General features: G+C 38.0%; 2 protein-coding genes and 1 pseudogene across 2 annotated transcripts; 2 read left to right on the forward strand and 1 right to left on the reverse strand.

The window, feature by feature from the left end:
* Positions 1-1,061: 1,061 nt before the first annotated feature.
* Positions 1,062-5,587, reverse strand: LOC103724340 (annotated as a pseudogene).
* A 3,319-nt stretch (positions 5,588-8,906) lies between these two features.
* Positions 8,907-10,850, forward strand: LOC103724334 (polygalacturonase-like). The gene is made up of 4 exons (XM_008815560.2): positions 8,907-9,402; positions 9,652-9,941; positions 10,018-10,246; positions 10,341-10,850. Exons 1-4 carry the CDS (start codon positions 8,983-8,985, stop codon positions 10,557-10,559), a joined length of 1,158 nt encoding a protein of 385 aa, XP_008813782.1. The 5' UTR covers positions 8,907-8,982; the 3' UTR covers positions 10,560-10,850.
* A 4,708-nt stretch (positions 10,851-15,558) lies between these two features.
* LOC103724335 (2-alkenal reductase (NADP(+)-dependent)-like) lies at positions 15,559-19,792 on the forward strand. Its single transcript, XM_008815561.4, has 5 exons — positions 15,559-15,916; positions 17,407-17,584; positions 17,976-18,142; positions 18,254-18,336; positions 19,251-19,792. Exons 1-5 carry the CDS (start codon positions 15,686-15,688, stop codon positions 19,627-19,629), a joined length of 1,038 nt encoding a protein of 345 aa, XP_008813783.1. The 5' UTR covers positions 15,559-15,685; the 3' UTR covers positions 19,630-19,792.
* Positions 19,793-21,731: the final 1,939 nt, after the last annotated feature.

The raw sequence follows: 21,731 nt of genomic DNA on the forward strand, positions 1-21,731 counted from the left end.
GACATTTATGAACGTGCCTGGCCAAAGCATACATTGTTTTACAACGGGTTTTTGAATATATCCTTATGAAATGTTGTATTTTGCTAAAACCGCTATCTCCTTTAAATGATGCTAATCGCATGAATTCTTATGTTTTATGAAAATTCTGTTTGACTGAAAATACTGCTTTGTTTTCCAAGCATACATATTTTGCCATGATAAATTGTGAGATAATACGCATGTCAGCTTCTCAAACCCTGCATAAACATGGTTACCATTATGTTCGATCCGGTAAGATTATGTATGATTACTTACTGAGCCGTGTAGCTCATATCCGTTCATTTACTTTTTCTTTCAGATCCTCATCACTGATAGCTGCCAGAGACACGTTAATTTGGTATCAGGGCTTCTTTCTTTTGGGGTGAAGCAAGTATACTTTTGTGTACATAAACTACATAGAAGCTCTATATTTGGGTACTGACCAGCATGTTGTATTAAGAATGCTTTCATATGAAAAGATTTGGTTGGTTTGACTACCCTGTTACCCAGGTATGAGGCTGCGTGCTATTGTGGGCGGTAGTCGGCAATAGCACGGCCGTGTCACGGATCCGGGTCCGGGGCGTGACAAAAAGTATCTAATGAGTTATGAGTTCAATAGATCATATTTAGCAACAAAACGAAGAGAGTATTTAAGGACACGTGCGGGCGTGTGCTTAATCCGACATCAGCTATACAAGAGGTAAATCTTGGGTGCTTATACGAGGCTCAAAAATTTAAATAATACCATCTGACTAGCTTCTTCGGTGAAGTCTCAGGTTGTTACAAATAGTATCAAAGCGGATCTGGCCCATGGCCCATGTGGATTAGAGAACACTACAACACAGATCTATTCGGGCTGACCACGAGCTGATTATAGTATTTGTTCTTAGATTTGAATAGATATGAATTCTTAGCCTAACGAGATGCCATGGCTTAAATAGAGGATATGAAAGGACCTATGCAAACATATATTTAGTCGCACGTTGACTATGCACTGAGTAGACTTTGGATACTTATATAGGACAAAAAGTTTCAACTAATACCTCATAGCTAGCTTTTTTGATGGGGTCTTGGGTTGTGATGGCCACTATGGGAATAGGCACTGCCACCACTGTGTTTGAATGAGTGACATTTTTCAAGCCCTATATGTTTAACTTCTACAATCTCTTCTTGATGTTCTGAACCCTCATTTAGATTTGACAGGTTTGTAGAAGTTGAAATTGGCCTTCATGTCTAATATTGTTCACTGTTCATTTAAGTTGCTTTGCCGCATTAGGAGGGTTTGAATGCCCCTTGGCAGGAAGGTTATGGTCCTTGCATAAGAAGATTTCTGAGCGACATTAAGAGCTGTCTCTCCTGCTCTATTAACTTCACTGATTTTGATTCCACCAACTGATAATAAGGCTGCAGTCTCTGCATTAGAAAAAGGATCAGTGGATAAAGCCAAAATATAAAAAGAAAAGAAAAGGAAGGGGAATACTGCACTGTAAATGTATGATATGATACTGATAAGGAATTATGATAGGATAATTTATTTATATGTCCTAGTTCAGTAGTGATGTTTATGCTCTCTTCTTGCTGCAAGTTTTTCCCCCTTTTTTCTCTTTTTGGATGAGCAATCCATAGAAGCTGGATGTAAAATATATTGCATGCTCATGGGAGCAATATTTACATTATCATAGACAATTTACAACACTTAACATGGTGAAGTCAGAATCCCAAGTTCCCACATGGTCCACTTCACTGCTCTTCTTAGAAAGCCAATCTGAATGCAGGACTCTTTACTGATTCTTTTATATGAAAAACTTTGTGATTATCAAAGGCCACAATGATCGATTAGATATTATCTAAGAGGAGGGGCGGAGAGGGGACCAGAGTCCTCTACTCTGTAATATTCGTTAGATGATGAGAGATTGTATTGCCTTTCAGGAAGTACATATATATCGAAAGGTGAACAGAACCGCCGACTGAGTCACCTCCTATACTGCACAGCACTCCAGAGAGATTCTTTGGACGTACTAGGAGATTTCTCCTTGACAACTGTGCCAGATTATTGCTTCTAATTCTGCTTCTAATTAGAGTAGGGTAAACAACCATTGTACCAAAAAAAAAAAAAGGCTTTGAGGAGTATGATGCCGAAGGAGCTGCGGAAGAAAAGGAGGGGAAACATATTAATGTAGTTGTATCAATATGTATGGACTTAATATTAGCTGCAAACAGTCAGTTTTTTTGTCCAGTGCAAAATGATGCACAACAACATATAGTGAAGCATATCAATGTAGCTATTTATACTAAACAAGACCGACCAAACCAGATTTTGTCTTTTGGGATTCGGGTTCCTTAGTAATGTTATTTTGATGTTATTTTGGAGATTGGAGTCACTAACTTGGTTTGTCAGATACATCTTAATGATGCCCGCAAAATTAATCAAAATTATCACATATTTGACAAGCTAATGCCTTACAAAGTGTTCATCGAATTAAAATGTATATTAAAGTTTCAAGATACAGGTTTACACAGTAAAGCTTTGAAGCTAGTCATCTTCACATTGTAATCTTTGAAAATTGAAACAAGTTCTCTAAAGAAATAATTTCTTCTAGATATATTCCTACTTCCTGGTATGAACAATACAAGGACAGCATGCAACATTTACAACCTTGACCCAAATAAAGCCATTTAAAGTCACTCCCAAACAAAGATACCGATAAAAAGGATAAATTAGTAAGATAACTGAATAAGCATAACCTCTAAGATAGCTTCTAATTAATCCTTATCATATTTTATGCTGCATCTGTAATAACTATTGAAGATTATATCATCACAATCAAGGAAAGATAAAGTTAGCATACACGCATCCAAATTTGGTGGCAATCATATCTATGATGTTGATTAATGAGATACAAAGCCAAACTCAACTAGCTCACATGGTCTGAGGCCACATAAATTTAATATTTATTGATAATGAAGCCTGAGATTACAATTAAGAACCAAGATGCCCCAAAACAAATCAAAATGAACAAACTTATCTAAAAACTCACACACAACCTTCTCAAGATACAACTACACACATAATTTGGGTATCGCGCTCGACTCTTTCAATGGACAGCAGTTCACAAAGTACAGTTCAATCTGAAAGCATAAGGCACTCCTCACACAAGATGCAGTAAAAAATGTACTACGTAATGATGTAATAAAGTTGAGTATCATTATTATTAAAAAATGTATGCTGAAATTAACAGCAAATTCTGAAACATTCATGACCATGTATTTAATGATGATTTAGCATTCAAACATCCAGAGCAGGGGGGTCTTTTTCCTTACTCTGTAAATCCTCAAGTATATAGATCCAAGTTCAACCTTGATTAGCTAAGTAAATAGCTTCAAACCTCAAAAATTAAATTGGGAAAACAGAGATCCTCTTGCATGAGAGGAACATTTAGTTATTGGGGTAAAAAAAAACATAATTACATGTCCATCTATAAGATCTGTGGATTCAACAATAAACATGTCAGTTTAGAGGAACACAGCTTAGAAAACATAGTGAAAACAGTAGAATTTCAGCATGGCTGCAATCAAAGAGCAGTCATATATCAATGATGTCATGCCTTCATGCAGAACTGAAGTTTACGATATCGACAACTTTATCACCTACCTCATGATGACCCTTCCAAAATCACAATAAGCAATGGTGTATTCCCCTTGTTGTCTTCCAAATTGGCAACTGAAGGATTGGTTTTAAGCATTTTTTGCACTATCTCAACACTATGCCCTTTAACTGCCACGTAAATTGTTACTTGCCCCTTCTTATCAGTCTTCAAACTTAAGCCGGGCTCCTTGCTTAGAAGGGACTTTACTGCTTCTACATGTACCATCCCCAAGCAATCTTTGCAAAGGCTAGCATATCTCTAAGTACTTTCAAATCGAAAACAGTTTTACGATTGCTCCGAGCAATCTTGGCAAAGGCGAGCATCTGTTTCCAACAGAAGATCGGCAACGTTGGTGTGGCCTTGAGTAGTAACAGTGTCCAAGGCTGCAGAATTCGATGAGTTTGTTGTCACGGCCAGTGCAGGAAAATGATGCAGGAGCACTTTCAGCACTTCAGTAAAACTGAAGAAATGATAGAAGAATAGGGACTAATCTATATAAGGCATCATAAACCAAATGAAGTGATCAACATCAAAATATTTCAAATCGAGGATGACTAGAATAAATTAGTCATTGTAAATGATTAGATGGAGTGAAGGATTAGTATTTCTCCAACCTGTGAGACGCTGTTAGAATAATTATGGATGAGCTCAATCCTTTACACGATTATCTGTTATGGCCATAATAACACACTGTAAAATAGATTCCGGGGGGAAAAAATGGGAAAAGGCTAGTAATTCCACTCTTTTCTGATGTTACAGTTAGTAAATTAGTAACCGAGTTGAAGTAGCAGATGAATGCATGAAACTGGAAGCAGAATCCAATAGTTAATTTCAAGAGAAGGGCAATACAGAAGTTCTTTATGACCATAATCAAGGTACGAGAATGGCAGAATCGACGACTTCATTTCTAGGATTATGATTCTACTTTCTTGAAAGCCTATTAGTAAGTTCTAGCCAGCTACTATAAAATAAAGCAACCTTTACAGCACTAACAGAAGCCTTCAGTGATTCAACTCAATCCAGTCTAAGCAACTATTAAATGTTTGTTCGATTTAATATCTTCTCTAATAGAAATTTCACATACTGATGACAACAACAGGATTGCTGCTTTGAAGCTAGAAGTAAAATATCTTACATCCATAAAAGAACACATGGAACTAAATGGGACTAACTACCCCAATTCACATATAGGAAAATTCAGACAAATCTATCTTTAATTACCACGACAACAAGGAAGTATTGTGAATCTGATTCAAGTTCTACTAGTTAAAACTGGCAGCAAATCTAATAATTCAGTGAAGGATATCCTGCATTAACATTGTTAGCATCTAAAACTTTGATTTGGTGTCAGCATATTTTAGCTACTTTCATGAAATTGGAGAAGTCGATATGAAGGCTTACCCAGATGTCCCTGCTTAGTTGCAACATGAAATGCATCAAAGTCGTTAGTGAAAAGCACTCCAATGGAAACTTCTAAACCATTTCGTTGTGATTCACACCTCTGCCTTGTGATCTCCGAACGCTGAAAACAATTTAAAAAACAAAACAAAAAAAAAACTCTCTCTCTCTCGCTGTCTGGAATGGAAATGAGCACACCAAGACTGCTATTTTGACTGCTGCTGCTTTTCTTCCAGGTTCTTGCTGGGGTTTTGGGTTTAAGCTTTTGTTTTTGGGAAAGAGAACCGGCGCTATAGGCCATGGATATCGACATCAGCGGCGCATATTGTCCGGTCCGGTTCAGTTGCTGTTGAACGCTCGAACGCTGCTGTGTTCCAATAACCAGGTTCGTGATGTCTTGGGCTAAATTAAGGTATGAATGATTTGTTAAAACATACCAAGAAAAATAACTGTCATGAAGCTAAATTAAGCTGTAATTTGGGTAGGTCCCTTGTTTTTTACCCAAATACATACAGTAAGCTCATCTACGTACAGGAAAGTGCTAGCTTATCAGACTACAAAAGTCTCTTGATGATCATACCAAGGATTCAATGTTAGGGTTCAAATCTCGGCTTCGGTATGACTATGTGTGTCCTCATCTAAAATAAAGAAAGCCAACAAATAGAGCAATGATTTTGACCATCAAAAAGGAGAATGACTAATCATATTGTTGAGCATTGCTACAGTATGAATTGAATTACTAAATTGTGAATATCCATTGGCGCATACTATGCTGGCAAATATGGTAGTATAGAAGGTCATGAGGGTTTAATGAGTTCAGATCCTTTACGGGTTGCCTTTCGCACCGCAGATGGTTATAATTATCTTGGATGGCCACTATATCATCCATCTCGAAGACGAATGACTATAGTTCATGGCGATAATTCAAGCGGCCATGCTCGGTGCCATACATGGAGCGTGCCTTAGATGAGCGATAGCCATCCATCTGCATAGATGGCATAGCGGCCACCGAGGATGATAAAGCAGTTTATGGTGCAAAAGATGCACCACAATGGATCCTAGTTCGGGTTTAATAGGCTACAAGGCTTGAACTTTGCTTTCTATTTGTAAATGCCTTCGCTATATTAGCTTCTGGAGCATCAACAGGAAAACTTCTCAAAGCCTTTGTTGATGATCTATTATGAGTTCAAATTGGAAAGAGTGAGATCTTGTATATGACCAAATAGCTCCTCTAGCCAGCAATTTATCAGAGTGCAGTACATTCTCCAATTTGCTATCCAATATCCATGTAAAGCATATTGAAGCAATCAGTGAACGCTACTAACATTCAGTCAAGTAGACTCTCAATTTGGAGGAGTCTTCAAGAAGTGACATTCGTAGGCTTTGTGCCCTATGCCTATCGGACGATGATCAATCATGGAGGCCTGAGCAAATGCACCAGCTTTAGCATTTTGGGCAGCTCACATCCACTCTTGCTAGCTTAAATTGATCTCTTTGTAGTGATCTTGGAATGGAACAAGGCTTGACATGTATAAGGAAAGCTTCCAGACCTCATGTGGGAGAGGTTCTATCTTCGAGTTACAAAACAGTCCATATGATCCAAACATGACCTTTGAATGGAGGGTTGGGATTCGGTCAGATTTGCCGATAGTATGCAGAATTTGTTAGGCAGTTCAATTCACACCAACACAGTTAGAATGCAAATAAATTCCTGAAAAGATGTTATTTTGGACAGGTATTTGACAAATGAATTCTGGTGGGAGACCACCATTTTCTAATTTTAATTTGGATGGATGGTTTCTGTTCTTTGTGTCCATAACAATTCTTGGGCAGGTACCCATCTCAAATTAGAGTTGCAACCTGTCTCTCTGAACAGAAAAGGAAGAGAAAAACAAAGGAATGCAGACCCTGGAACATGGCTTCTCCTCTACTCACATGCTCTGGATGTGGGCTGCTTAAACAAGAAGTTAACAAAAGAGCAGGTGCCACTCAAGGTCTTGCTTCATGCTTCTCAAGTTGACTTGGGAAACCATTCTTGCTATCCAATACTTTCTATTCTCCACATGAGCATTAGCTTGACTTTTCCTAAAACACTTGCAAGCAACCTTTTGATTGGATCATCCAATCACCATTGTGTTTCAAAGATTAAAAGTTGCATGCACTCTCATGTTAGTCAATGTTTACTCCATGATGTGCTTCTTTATTGTATAGGTATAACCACAAATTCTTGTTCGCATAAGTACTCTAAGATGCTATAATTAATTCCCATGCACATGGGGTTTGCTGCTTGATTAGTTATGGAAATGATGGAGTCAAGTGATCATTACTTCACTTTTAAATTCTTGACACAAGTACTTGAGAAAAGAAATCTATCCCTAGATTTGTGATTCAAAAGAAAAACTAATGCACATATTAGATGCATCTTTCAAGATTTAAGAAAATCCACAGACTCATTGGCAATCGGTAAATAAGAAAAAGGAAACAAGCAGAAGCTTATTGTTAATCAGAAGTATGGATTGTTTTATGTCATGATCTATCATATTGTAAGCGTTGTCATATACTAGTTGATGCACCACATAGTGCAGCTAGCAAATACTATGGCCAATTGAACTATGCCAAGCTTCACATGAGCAAGTGGATTCAGGAGTGAAGATTTTGAGAAGTAAATATTTTCTATTAGAGATGGTATCAAATTTAGCCAAGCTTCTATACCATAGTAGAATAATTCTAACGCACTTCCTTATTGTTGAGTTTTATTTTTAGTATGACTTCGTATCCAATTTAATGCCGAATTATGGTTAAAGGTCATTCATGCACATGCATCTAATACATTGTATGTTGCAGCCTTTCGGCATATCAATAAAACTTCTCGAAAAGAACTTTCTTCACCAAACAAAGGATTTTCAATCTAGCTTGCTTCAATTTATATGTAAATTTTCGAGATTTAATCCCGGTGATTGAATCTCCCATCACCCTTCTTGTTGCATCATATACTAATTCAACAAAAAGAAGTGGCATATTACAAATCCTTTAAGGTTTATCATCTTTTTGGATAAAATTATAATAATTGATTGAAAATATGCAAGAGCAACTCCTTATGTTCTTGTAATGTAGATGTATTGCATCAATTGTTTATTAGCACAGGTTTTAGTAACCAAAAGTCATTGTAGTCACATGGATGCTCGACTTAATCTACTTTCTAAGCTCCTTAGCCAATAAATTAAAGCAACCGACTAAGTACAAGACTTTCCTTTGATGCATGCATTCCTTACTTGAGAACCAAGGTTTCTTAGAACTAGTATCGCTGCAATTTTCTGCTTGAATTGTTTTATACTCTTCAATCATATATTCTCTTATAAGATGATCAAATCTTCAAGAAACGACCAAAGTATAAGAAGTAACGTATTGATGAAGATGGTTTTTTGAGTTATCAAGGAAACGAAGTTAATGGAGGAATAAATTATTCATGTCTCCCCATTTGGGCATAGAAAAAGAATATATAATATAATTAAAAACTGCAGGCAAATAACTTATTGGTCATGACCTACAATATCTAAATGAAGCAACATCGTCACAAAACGTTCAACTTCAGAATAGTTTGGCATGTGCCCCTGCAAAGCCATGCAAGCCAACACAAGCCATGCATGTACCACAAATTAATGCTTCAGAAGACCTCTGAACTTCCAAAATCTGCATGTCATGATGCCGGCCATTAAGATAAGATGACCACCACCCCTCCAACCCTTCATTTCCTCCACCATAGAATGACAAATTAAACCTTCAAGACAGCCCTATAAATACATCCCAAAAGACCTGAACTTCTCCATCAAATCTTCTCACAACCTCTAAGTAGCACCTCTCTATCGCCCTCCCTCTCTTTCTCTCTTTCTCCATCTATCTATCTATCTAAACCAGTCCAATGGCACAGTTCATGGCCTTTCTTCTCACAATTCTCTTTATCTGCTCCTTCACAAGCGCAATGGCAGCCTACAACATTGCAGATTTTGGAGCCAAACCTGACGGTCGAACCGACTCGGCCAAGCCATTCCTCAGTGCATGGGCTGCTGCTTGTGGTTCCAGCCAGCCTTCAGCTATTATTGTGCCCGCCGGCAGGTTCCTCCTCAGCCAGGCCCTCTTCCAGGGGCCATGCAAGAACAGCAATATAAGGATCTTCATCAGTGGGACTATTGTGGCTCCCTCCGGTTATGGTTCTAACACAGTATGGATATCATTCAACTACGTCCAAGGCTTATCCATCTTCGGTGGGACACTCGATGGGCAAGGGCAGTCCTTCTGGGCCTGCAAGATGGCTGGCCGGAGCTGTCCAAATGGCGCCACGGTAGGTGAATTTTGTGATACCTCGCACTTGATTCAGGGATAAAGAAAGCTGCTTAACTTAAATGTTCTATAGTTAAAATCCATGAGATAGATATCTTGGTATATGAGCGAACATAGGCTGAAATTAACTAATTAAGCAACTTACAAGTCACTAAGATGACCGGGTCATAAACTTCTTATAAGAAGTCAGATATTGAACTGCTACCAAGAATGCTAATATAAGATTGCTTGTGATTCATTATAAATGCAGTCTCTCACGATCGCCGAATCAAAGAACATCCTGATCAGCGGCCTGACATTGTTGAACAGCGAAGTCTTCCACATCTCGATCTTTGGCAGCTCCGGTGTCACGGTGCGGGGTGCGAAGATCACCGCCCCGGGGGACAGCCCCAACACCGACGGCATCCACATCCAGAAGTCAAGCTTCGTGACCGTCAGCGGAAGCAGCATCAAGACCGGCGACGACTGCATTTCCATGGGCGAAGGTGCCACTGACGTCTGGATTGAGAAGATAAGCTGTGGCCCGGGTCATGGCATCAGGCGAGGATCAGTACTGTTCCATCGATCATGATCAAAGATGACTACTTCGCTAACAAATTCGTGTTCATTGATGCAGCATTGGAAGCTTAGGGGATACGCCGCAGGAAGATGGCGTGCAGAACGTGACGGTGAAGTCGGTGGTGCTCGCGGGGACGCAGAACGGGCTAAGGATCAAAACATGGGGGAAGCCTAACACTGGGTTTGTTAAGGGGATCAGGTTTGAGCATGCCATCATGCAGAATGTCCAAAATCCTATCGTCATCGATCAGAACTACTGCCCTGGAAACAAGAACTGCCCTGGCCAGGTAAAGTATATACGTAGTCGTCCCATGTCGTGTGCTTAGATGGGCTAAACGAAGGATATCTTCTTCTGATTTGCTCTCATTGTAATGGTTTTAGAGCTCGGGCATCAAGATCAGTCAGGTGATGTACAGCGACATCCATGGGTCGTCGGCGACCCAAGCAGCAGTGAAGTTCGATTGCAGCTCGAGCAATCCATGCAGTGGAATTGGGTTGCAGAACATAAATCTAAGTTACTTAGACAAGCAGGCACAGTCGTACTGTAGGAATGTTCAGGGGAGCACTTCTGGCTTTGTTATTCCTCCGAGTTGCCTCTGATGTTGTGGGATTAGGATAAAAATAGTGGCTGATGCTCTGGGTGGCCGGCCGCCGAGCGCAGGAATGCGTGAAGAGGGAGCTGGGGAGATCCTGGGAGAGCAAGGTCGAGTCCCGTTTCAGTATTAGTAGAAGGGTTCCCTTCTCGAATTATATTATTTCATGTATGTGTACCTTTTCATGTAAAGGTTTTGGTGTTTGGATAAAACCCCTATAATTAAATTAATGTAATAAGGGAGGTCTTGCTTGTAGTAATCGAATGCATACATATTTATAAATATTGATCACTGTGAATTACATAATAATGTTATTAACTTTCATATAAAGCAAACACATCAATGCATATCTTAGATGGTCTTCTAAGATATGGGAAAAAAGCTCTTCTATACAACCGAAATCAGAAAACGATGCTGCAAGAGACAAAGGAGTCTTTGCTACTTGGAGCGTTTCCAAGCCTGTTGGTTATGCACTGGGTCGATCTTGGATATATATGTAAGATTCCAAATAATACCTTCTGCCTAGTTATATTGGGTGACGGTCTTGGGTCCGACATTTGTTGTTGATGAATTCAATGGAAAAGGTTTTGAGTTTGAAGGCTTATCATGGATTTTTGATTGATCTATATATACTTGTTTGGCAATTTCTTAGATCTAGAGACCGGTACTTATATTAAGAAGTATTAAAGAAGTGATCATGCATTTCTTATTAAGCTTTCCATGGTAGCATGTAGTGATGTTATCAAAGGTTCCATGCATTTCTTATTAGAATATGGCGCCATGCATGTTTGCTATGTGAAGGATTTGAAACAAAGAGAAACAAGATCTTGAACTTACATGCCACCACTTATCTTCTATTTGTTCAGTTGGTACAGGAGAAAGTCCACATCCATTTCATGGAGGAGCCATGCTAGGTCTGCATATAATATCCATGGATCCTAACAAGGGAATCGCAATAACATAAGCAAGAGATTTTGCAATTCATATAAATCAAAGATGGCCACATTGTCGATAAATTGTTGTGCACTATAAATTGACCTGTCCAAATATTAGTTTGGACTAGGTTTTCTTAATTTAATTTAAATTAATTTTATTCAAACACTGCTTATATGGCACTGCCACGAAACTCAAATTGCAACTGATCCCTGCCTTTGGCCTGAGGAAAATTAAATGTAAACTCTTTGAATATGAAGGAAAGTTGAACTTCTCAATTAAATATCACATATACATTTAATTAAGTCAATGCAAGAGATCGAAAATTTCAACATCTATATTGCTTAAGAGAAAAAAGATTTCGGCATCTATGACAAGCTATCTTAGCATGATGATGTCATTTTTTAATTCTTGTCTGACCTACAACTAACGACATATTCATTATGATCCTAATGAGTTTGATCCTAAATTCTAGCAATCATAGTATAACATCGCAAAACATAGGTAGATGATATTTGTAAAGTAGACACTTAGTCATTTATCCAATGGTTACAAACATTAGACAAGTTTGTTTAGAATGGTTTCTTGTACGCCTCAAATGATCCCTTTTTCTCCCTATGCTAAGCACATGGCAAACTCCGAGTTTGGTGCTCTAGGACATTGAAGGTAGTTGTAAGGTTAGTTGTATCGGTTAAGACATTGGCTTAAAAATATTCTTAAAGGTCAAGTGTTTATTCTAATCCCCCTCCTCTCCCCACATGTGAACTAAGATTAATTACATCTACAATAGATTGCTCGTAAAGAATCTGAGAGGAGATTTTTTTTTTCGGTAACTTAGGAAGAGATTTCACTCCCTGAATTTCCAAGATGTGCATTTTTGCTGACAATTCATTAAATTCTCACAGATAGTTCGTTACATTCATATCTTGAAAATTCAGGAAGTAAGAGGAGGTTTTACTCCGTGAATTTTCAAGATATGAATGTAATGAATTGTCCCTAAAAATTGACATAGTAGAATCCACACAATCTACAATTAGTGCATAGCCTTGCATGCACACGTAGGCAAAGAATTTACCATTAAAATTAAGTGATGGAAAAATAATAATGAAGCATCTAAGCAGTTTATGGGATGACTTTTCACATGAAGCACTGAGCATTAGCATAGCTAGTTGACATTGTTCTTTACTCTAAGAAAGGTCCAAACAGGGTTGGAGTTCGGATTTGTGTCCATCGCCTCCATGTTATTCGATAATAGAGACAGAGGACCTTTTCGCATCCATTGGAGATATGTCGTGTTTGGCATTCAATAGGTTGTGCCATGTTTGACAGTTGTTCATCCTTGTGATTGGATGATATGGTGGCGATTGAGGATACATAGCCTTCTACGGTGCAAAACATGCAGCATAGATGATCCTGACTTTTCTTATAGTAGCATCCCTACTTTATTTCTTGAAAACATAAAAAAATAAATAAACATGAATAAAATAAGCCTGGTGGTCTGAGACGCACTCAAGATTTTTCTAACCTATTTTAAATCTGGATAAAATTTTTGAACTGGGACCTAGCCTATCAAATCTAAAATATCAGGCCCAAGCTCAAACTCCACATGGTCCTATGGTGGCATCTTATTGCCCCCATAAGTTTGGCTACAACTCCAGCCCAAAATAGTCATGTTACTGAGCTAGAGCTTTGAGATCGAAAATCATTTTCTGTGAAGAAAACTAAAAACTGCTTCGACTGATTGGAATGGGTAATTTCATAATCTACTTAAAATCAACAAAACCAGAGACTTAAGCCGGATTCATGCTTAATGAATAAGGGTTTGAACTCTAAGGGTTTACTTGGGCCATGTTAGGATTGCTGCTGGCTCAGATTCAAGTCAGACTTCTTGGTATCTTTAAAACCAAAAGGAATTAAGAGCCCATTAATGTCGATAGGACGATTGTAAACATTTTTTCCTTTAGATGAAGCATATTTTTTTAATTTTTTTATATCAACCAGTAAGAGAACAGTAAGCTACAAAATAGGATTGCAGGCCTCCCACCCCCAAGCAGGCCCAATAGGCTGCTCATCCTAACCTTAGAGATGCAAATGGACCACTCTGCTTTATTGTGGGCAATTTATATCTTACACAGGATGCACCAATATAGCCATGCACCATGCTGATTATTTCCGCATGATGAATGAGGCCTACAGAAATGCGACGACCGGATAGGCATCATGCACAACAACGGTGTATGATATAATTTTTCCTTGTCATGTTGGTAACTACTTGGGATACACTTTCTATTTCATTACCTTTATGAGATGAAGCTGGATAAGGGTCGAGGGTTCCCCATGCTTCTCACACAAATAAGTTGCTCAGGCTAAACTTGTAGTATCAAAGAAATAATCGGGCTCGAACCAAGCTCAATAGGCTAAACTCGTAGTATCAAAGGAATGATCGGGCTCGAATCAAGCTCAACAACATAGCTCAGATCACTAGTCTCAACAGTGTGAATGAGCTTCTTATCAAACTAAGTTAAGCTTCTATATGTCTTTGCATTTCCAAAACTCTCCAACTTGGCTTAGTTATGTGTGGAATTTGAGAAGATGCATGAGCTTGGCTCATTTTTGGCTGAACAATATATCTTGAAGAAAACCTGCTATGATCCCAGCTCCAGTTGTTTTATGAACTGCCTGGCGCCAAAACCTAACGTAGCATATGATGATACGCATAGATGCATTTTAATTTGGAAAACGCCAAAAATACTTTTTTATAAATGTGGCTCATGCCTTCCTAGAGCATCACTTTCATGTTACTTCTGACATCATTTTCTTGGGCCCCACGCTATCAAGTAGCAGATTTGGAAGTGACACAATATATATATATATATATATATATATATATATATATATATATATATATATATATATATATATATATATATATATATATATATATATATATATATCGCTCTCAAAAAGTACCTATTCTTGATGCAATTATTGAAGGATCCAATAATAAGGGATTAGGAAAGGCAAAGCCACTCCCTCCATTAGGGAAAAAAAATCCTAAAGTTTCTGGTCACCCAAATTCTATAAGGTTGTAATCAATTTCAATTCTTATAAGCATCATTGAACATGTGAACATTACAATCCGAAGCCAATCCAGAGTTATGAAAGGATAGGGTTGGATTGGTACAACTTTCAAGTTATCCAAATAAAAAAAAAATATAATTTTTAATAAAATAATCATTATAGAAAACTTACATAAAAGTAAATAAAAGTAATAAAAACTATTATATAGTTTTTACTTTTGAGAAACATGTTGGAATTTCATTACCATATTCCAAACCGAGATAAAACTTACTAACGAGCTAGCCTTTAGTTTAATCAACAATAAAATTTTAAAAGTATAAAATATCTATGATATAATATTTCTAAAATAATGATAACTAGTATTTGCCGTATCAAGCTATACCGTGTAATTTGTTATCTTAGCTTTAACAATGTATTATATATTGGCATTAAGGCTGCAAATGGCTCAGGTTGACTTGTGACCCAACCTGACTCGTTTTGAAGGACCCGTAGGGCTGGGTTAGGTCCTAGATTTGGACTCATTTTATTTTTCGGATCGGATCTGAATTTGCTGAATTCAAATATGACCCGATCCATTTAAAATTTGGATAATTTTAAATTTTCAATTCTACGCCCCGATTCGAATGTATAAAATTATTTGGATCTGTGGGGATGCAAATAAGTTCTGAAGCTATGAATGGATTGATCCGACTTGAACTCTAGCCGGATCCGAATTTTTTGGATTGGGTCCGGGTTGTACATAGACCCAATTCGACCCGAATGACCCATTGAGTTAAAAATTGTAGCTGTGGATCCGACCTAAATCCGATTCGACAACCTAATTCGGTTCTTTATTCGGTCCTAATTTTGGATCAAGACTTGATCCAATTTATATATGATATATATAGAATGATTTGATTCGAGCTAGATCGGTTCGCTCGACCCCTTGACCCGAAATTGCACCGATTTAATTGAGTCAGATCAGTTGAGCCGTTCAAAGTTTATATCCAAAATCCAAACTGACCAGCCATTGAGTATCCTTTTTCTTTCTTGCTAGAAAACAGAGTGAGAGTGAGTGCTCTTCGGACTCCCATTCCTATTCTCCAGAGAGAAGAAAAAGAAGAGCAATCAGAAGCAAAGATGGCGACAGTGGAACTGAGCAACAAGCGGATCATCCTCAAGGACTACGTGACAGGGTACCCCAAGGAGGAGGACATGGTTCTCGTCACCTCCACCATCGGATCAAAGGTCCCCCATGGATCACAGGCCGTCCTCGTCAAGAACCTCTACCTCTCCTGCGACCCTTACATGAGGTGGCGCATGTCCAAGCCCGTTACTGAAAGCTATACCACCCCTTACACTCCTGGCTCTGTGAGCCCATCTCTTTCTAATTCCCATTCTACCTTTTTTTTGTTTGGAGAATGCTATGATGTTTCGGATCTAAATGGTTCTTGAGATAGATAGTTTGAATAAAAAATTTTCAGTTATTTTATTCGAATGAGTTTTTTGTATGATCTCAAATGTATGTGTGTTTATTGTTGGCTATTCAGGTGAAGGATAATATTTGCTAAATTTGTCTTTGTTTGAATGGTTATATGCGTAAATATGTCGGTGATCTCGCATTTTCTACTGTTCTTGATGTTTATGTAATCTTTTCCTTTCTGAATTTTGGGTGAGTTAGTCGTGTTTTCTTTTAATTCCAGATCTGCCATCTTAGACACTTTGTTCCTGAATGAACTTTTACTTCATCAATGGCATTAGCGACAGTATTTTTAAGTATATTTAGGGAGGGTGTTGTCGTTGATTTGTTTCTACTTCACCATTTGTTTCCTTTCAATTTCTAGTGTACAGAAAAAGGAGGACCTTTTCTCAGTTCAGTCCCAAACTGTACCATATTATAGTGTGCTATGAATACTGAAACAGAATATTTCTAGATAAAACCATATACTTGGGCTTTATTCTCTAAATTAGAGTTAGACTGCTTGAAATCAACTTATCCGCATGGAATCAGCAAGTCAGTATTATTAATAATCGATGTTCTGGACTGGGTACTTACTGCAACAACACTAAGTTTTGTTGTACAGAAAAGAAAAATGGGGCAAAAGTATGGTGGTGGATCTTCCACCTTTTCCTGGAAAAAAGAGAAAAGAAAGAAAAGATGCAGAATGAGGAACACCACAAAGATGAACAAGTTGAGGTGTGAATGTGACTGTCAGGATGTAGTAAGTCTGTGGGAGGCTTAAGAGCATCACAAATAGAGGATAAGAATGTGAGGAATGAATATGATGGTTTGATTATATAAAACAAAGAGTAAGATGACCTGCTGGAAAATGCGATCAGGTCTGCCTGAAAGGGATAGAGTGTATGATTTGCAAAGACGAAGATTATGTGGAATTTTTCCGTTCTGAATATGGTGATAATTGTTCTGTCAGATCTATGCTAGCTCTGCAATAATTTTCTTCATTAATATATTGATCCATGAAAGTATAACAGTGCTAGACATTGAAATTTGGGAAACTAGAAGGATCTTTCAGTTATTCTTACTTTTAGTGGCTTCTTTGCCCTTATAAATCCTATCTGAAAATTTTCAGACATCAGAAGGATGAGTTGTCATTTATCCACTTGCAGCATGAAGGCTTAACCGTGCACTCTTATTTTCTACCAGTCATGTTTGGTCATTTAGTTCATCTTTTACACTGTTTGCATCCCACATGTTCATACTTCTAACTTTTGCTTGTAAGTCAAAAGATTATTTAAGTTGTTGTACAATTGTGCACATAATTTTGATAACCTGATGATATAATTGTCTTTTATTTACTTCTGAACCAGAACATAAGTCTAACTGGGTCATACATTTGCAGGTCCTTAATGGTTATGGTGTGGCTAAAGTTCTTGATTCTGGTCATCCAGATTTCAACTCTGGAGACTTCGTCTGGGGAATAACTGGATGGGAAGAGTATAGCCTGATTACAATGCCCCAAGCCCTGACCAAAATCAAGTACACTGATGTACCACTTTCCTACTACACAGGCATTCTAGGTACCTTCTGATATTTTGACAATTCTGATACAATGGGAATCAATAGGCAGTTGCTTTACATTGGTGAAGAAATTAAGTGCTGTTGGTGATAGTAGGGTGACTAAACTATGATAAATAGTTCAGTTAATGTTACAGTTTCATAGTAATGAATCATTACGCTCATACTATTGCTCAAGGATTCTTTGCAGATCGAAAGCATAATTCGAGTATTTACCCTAACATGGCTTCTAAATATTGTTTGAGCCACCTCTGTATTAACATAGATGGAGATTGTTAGGAATAAATCTTGTATGTGTTTGATGGAGACTTATGCATCATTCGTTATGAGTAGCACGTAATCCGTGAATAAGAATTTCTTACAAAGTTCAAGCTATTTGTGCATCATTTTCAGGAATGCCTGGGCTCGCAGCTTATGCTGGATTTCATGAAGTATGTTCCCCGAAGAAAGGGGAAACGGTATATGTGTCAGCAGCATCTGGAGCAGTTGGCCAACTTGTTGGCCAGTTTGCAAAGTTGATGGGTTGCTATGTAGTTGGGAGTGCTGGTACCAAAGAGAAGGTACTATCATATTCTGTACCTTCAAGGGTTGGGTTGCAAGTATGTGTTACTTCATAGAAAATTTTAGCTATGAAAGCACTAATAATATTTTGGATTCCTGTGGCTGCTCAGGTTGATCTCTTAAAGAATAAGTTTGGGTTCGATGATGCATTTAACTACAAGGAAGAGCATGATCTTGCTGCTGCATTAAAAAGGCCGGTGTATAAATTCTGATGAATGTTCTCTTTGCATCTTGATCTTAATTGTTCCATTGAGGTGGTGTTATGTTACCAGGTCTGAGAGCTCAAGGAATTACTCTAAAAGCATGATGTTTGACAGACTAATCTAACTAGAACCATCAGAAATCCAAGTCCTAGAATTTCTTATTAAATATAAATAGTCACCCTCAGATGTTTATATATCAATTAAATATCTTAAAGGATCAATAATTGAGAACCTAGTGGTACCAATACCAACATCACCACCTGCAAATTTTAGAGGCCGGATTCTTGATGTACATTTTTGAGACACCTCAGCCCCTCCCTCCCCTCCCCCCAACTGAAAAAAGAACAAAATATTTCCCAGACACCTGCTTCCATCTCTTCTTCCGCCTAAACTTTCATGTGCCATTGTTTCTCCTATGGAAGATGAGGGATTCTTGGACTAACATGTTATCCCATAAAAGTTAAGAGGTTATGGAAACTAACCCCTTATCATGTAATTAAGCCAATGATCTAGATATGAACCATGTAAACTCATACATTGTGCTAAAACAATTACTCTCAGGTGATGAAAGACTTGAATGAAATATCCACATTTAATACTCTTCTCATGGTATTTGAGCTCATATCTACGGTTAGTCCCCTGTGCTCTCAAGCATCCAAATGAGCTAATTTAGAAAATTTAGCGACTTCCATCAGTTGCCCATGAACACAAGAAATTACCAAAAGAAAAACTTTTAAAAAAAATTGTATCTCACCATCGAGTTGATCCTTCTGTCCTCAGAATATTATGTTATCTGCAGTTCTTTTTTCTGTAGTACCTTTTGTTGATGACTTGCTTGTTTCACTGATATCTGCCTATCAAAATTTCACATTTGAAGATAACTTGAGTGCATGACTGTTACCAGGTCTTTCCCTGATGGAATAGACATCTACTTTGAAAATGTCGGGGGGCGAATGCTTGATGCAGTTCTATTGAACATGAAAGTACATGGTCGAATTGCTGTTTGTGGGCTGATATCGCAATACAATCTCACCCAGCAGGAGGGTGTCCACAACTTATTCTGCCTCGTAGCAAAGCGCATTCGGATGCAAGGTTTCATTGAACCTGATTACAGGCATTTATATCCTCAGTTCTTAGAAATGGCCATTCAGTACATCAGGGAAGGGAAGGTTGTTTATGTTGAAGATGTTGTTGAAGGCATAGACAAGGCTCCATCTGCCCTCATTGGCCTCTTTGCAGGCCGCAATGTTGGCAAACAGGTTGTCCTTGTTGCTCCTGAGTGATGCACGAAGTTTCTTGACTGCCATTTTGTGTCACCCAACTCTGCGTGGAAAATAAAGCATCTGCTTCAATAAATTCAAATGTCTGTAATGTGAATGACTAAGAATGTGCTCTCACTCGATAAGAATATTTGTAATGTTGTATGAGATTGCAAATCCCGACTTCCAAATTCTTTCATGCAAACTGACAGGTAAAGATCATGTTGCAGGCTTCCAAAGAGCCTGCCAATGGATGATATGGAACAAGAAAATGGTAATCTCCAATATAAATTATGAGAGAGTGTCCATTAGAGTAGCTGACATGCAGGCACTTGCATATATGTACATCAGCAAACAATCACCCTTCCTTGAGATTTTGCTCTCAAACCATGTTCACCAGCAAATTACTTGGAACAAAATTATTGAAATTGAATTGCAATGCCACTTGTTCTTATTTGAGCAGAGAACCTGCATCGCATTTTTGAGAATTGAAACGAAACTGCCGTCAGTACCAGTAATTCTTCACAAGCATGATACCTAACAAAAAGAAACTTATCTCATATGGTTTTTCAAATCATTACAACAACTAGAATTCAGCTCAGCTCACCAATGGAAAAGAATATTAACATGAAAATTTAAGAGATTGCACCAAGATTTTAAATCCCATAGGATGAGACTTGAGAGTGTCCTAGTTTCTCCATGAATACAATGCTCACCATCCCACCTTGTTCTGGCGGCAGTTTTGGTTGAGAGTTCCTTTTTTTTGGTGTACCGACGGCCTATTACATCAGTCGTGAGTACGTCCAGAGTGATCACATTACAAAATACGCTCTAATGCCACTAGCATGTGCTCCAATCCTTTCTCAAAAGACACTTCCAGAGTGGTGTGCTGCAAAAGAGGTAATCCAGTCCGCTGCACTGTTTGCCTTCCGAAAGACAAGCGTAACTCTAAACGATTCCACCTCTCCTACAAGATGGCAGATATCATAAACAAGAGGGTTCTATAAGCACCCTTCTGTCTCTCTTAGCTTTTTTTTTTTTTTATCTTCTTTCTTTCTTTCTTTTTTTTCTTTGTTACTTCTTTTCTTTCTTTTTTCTTTTTTGTGGCAAGAACGAAATGGGATGGTTAAGATGCCTCTCGTCCCATTAGGACTTATAATCTTTGATTACACACCTTATCACATAGGCCTATATTATATAACGCGGTGCATATTGGTGTTGAAGATAGTATTTACAAAAAAAAAAAAAACCTTCTGTTATTCTTTATTTTTTTTACATTTTTTTTGAAAGCAATGAACTTTTGGTAACAAATGCTCCAAGGATTTTATAAACAAGTTGAAAAATAAAAAGAGAGTTCATCGTACACGTTTTCCAGTTTACTTGATTTTCTATTAGGTGGTCCATGACTCGGACGTGTCACAATATCTATTATGATTCTGCGGTATGGGCTTGCGCATTTAGTACGACAAGGTTCAGCATCATGAGAGAAAATTTATTATGGAACCAGAGGCCAAGAGGATACTTTACCTCCTGAGAACAGATGAAGTGACGTCGCATTCGTCAACTGCCACAGGAAGGCGCACCGGGCAATCGTTCAACCTGAGCAATCAAAGAATATTGCACAAAATGCAACATGATAATTAGTACTCCGAGTTAGCTTTATAAAAAACGTATATAATTTGTGTTTTTAGCCAATATTTTCATCGTCCCCGTTCTTTCTCTCAGTCTTTCTGTATAACCCAGAACCTCATTCAAAATAACTAGCCGAAAGATATTATTTTGATTCCTTGATCATGTATAAGTATTCAAGATCTATCCAGCAAATAATCGATGTGGGACTACACACATGCCCGTACGGAATCTTCATATATTCTTCTCATTCAAGCTTGGACATCCTCGTCTGGCTAAGGATTCATATCTATTCAAATCTAATCACAAACACCACGACCGGCTTGTGGTTAGCCCCAATGAATCTGTACTGCAGTGTCTCCTAGTTCACATAGGTTATGGCTCGGATTCGCTCTGATACCATTTGTAACAATCCAGAAACTTATCCTAAATGGCTAGCCGGAAGATATTATTTAGGCTCATTGATCCTGTATAAGTACTCAAGATTTATCTAGCGA

Source organism: Phoenix dactylifera, unplaced genomic scaffold (genome assembly GCF_009389715.1).
Source record: "Phoenix dactylifera cultivar Barhee BC4 unplaced genomic scaffold, palm_55x_up_171113_PBpolish2nd_filt_p 001320F, whole genome shotgun sequence".
Classification (NCBI taxonomy): Eukaryota; Viridiplantae; Streptophyta; class Magnoliopsida; order Arecales; family Arecaceae; genus Phoenix; species Phoenix dactylifera.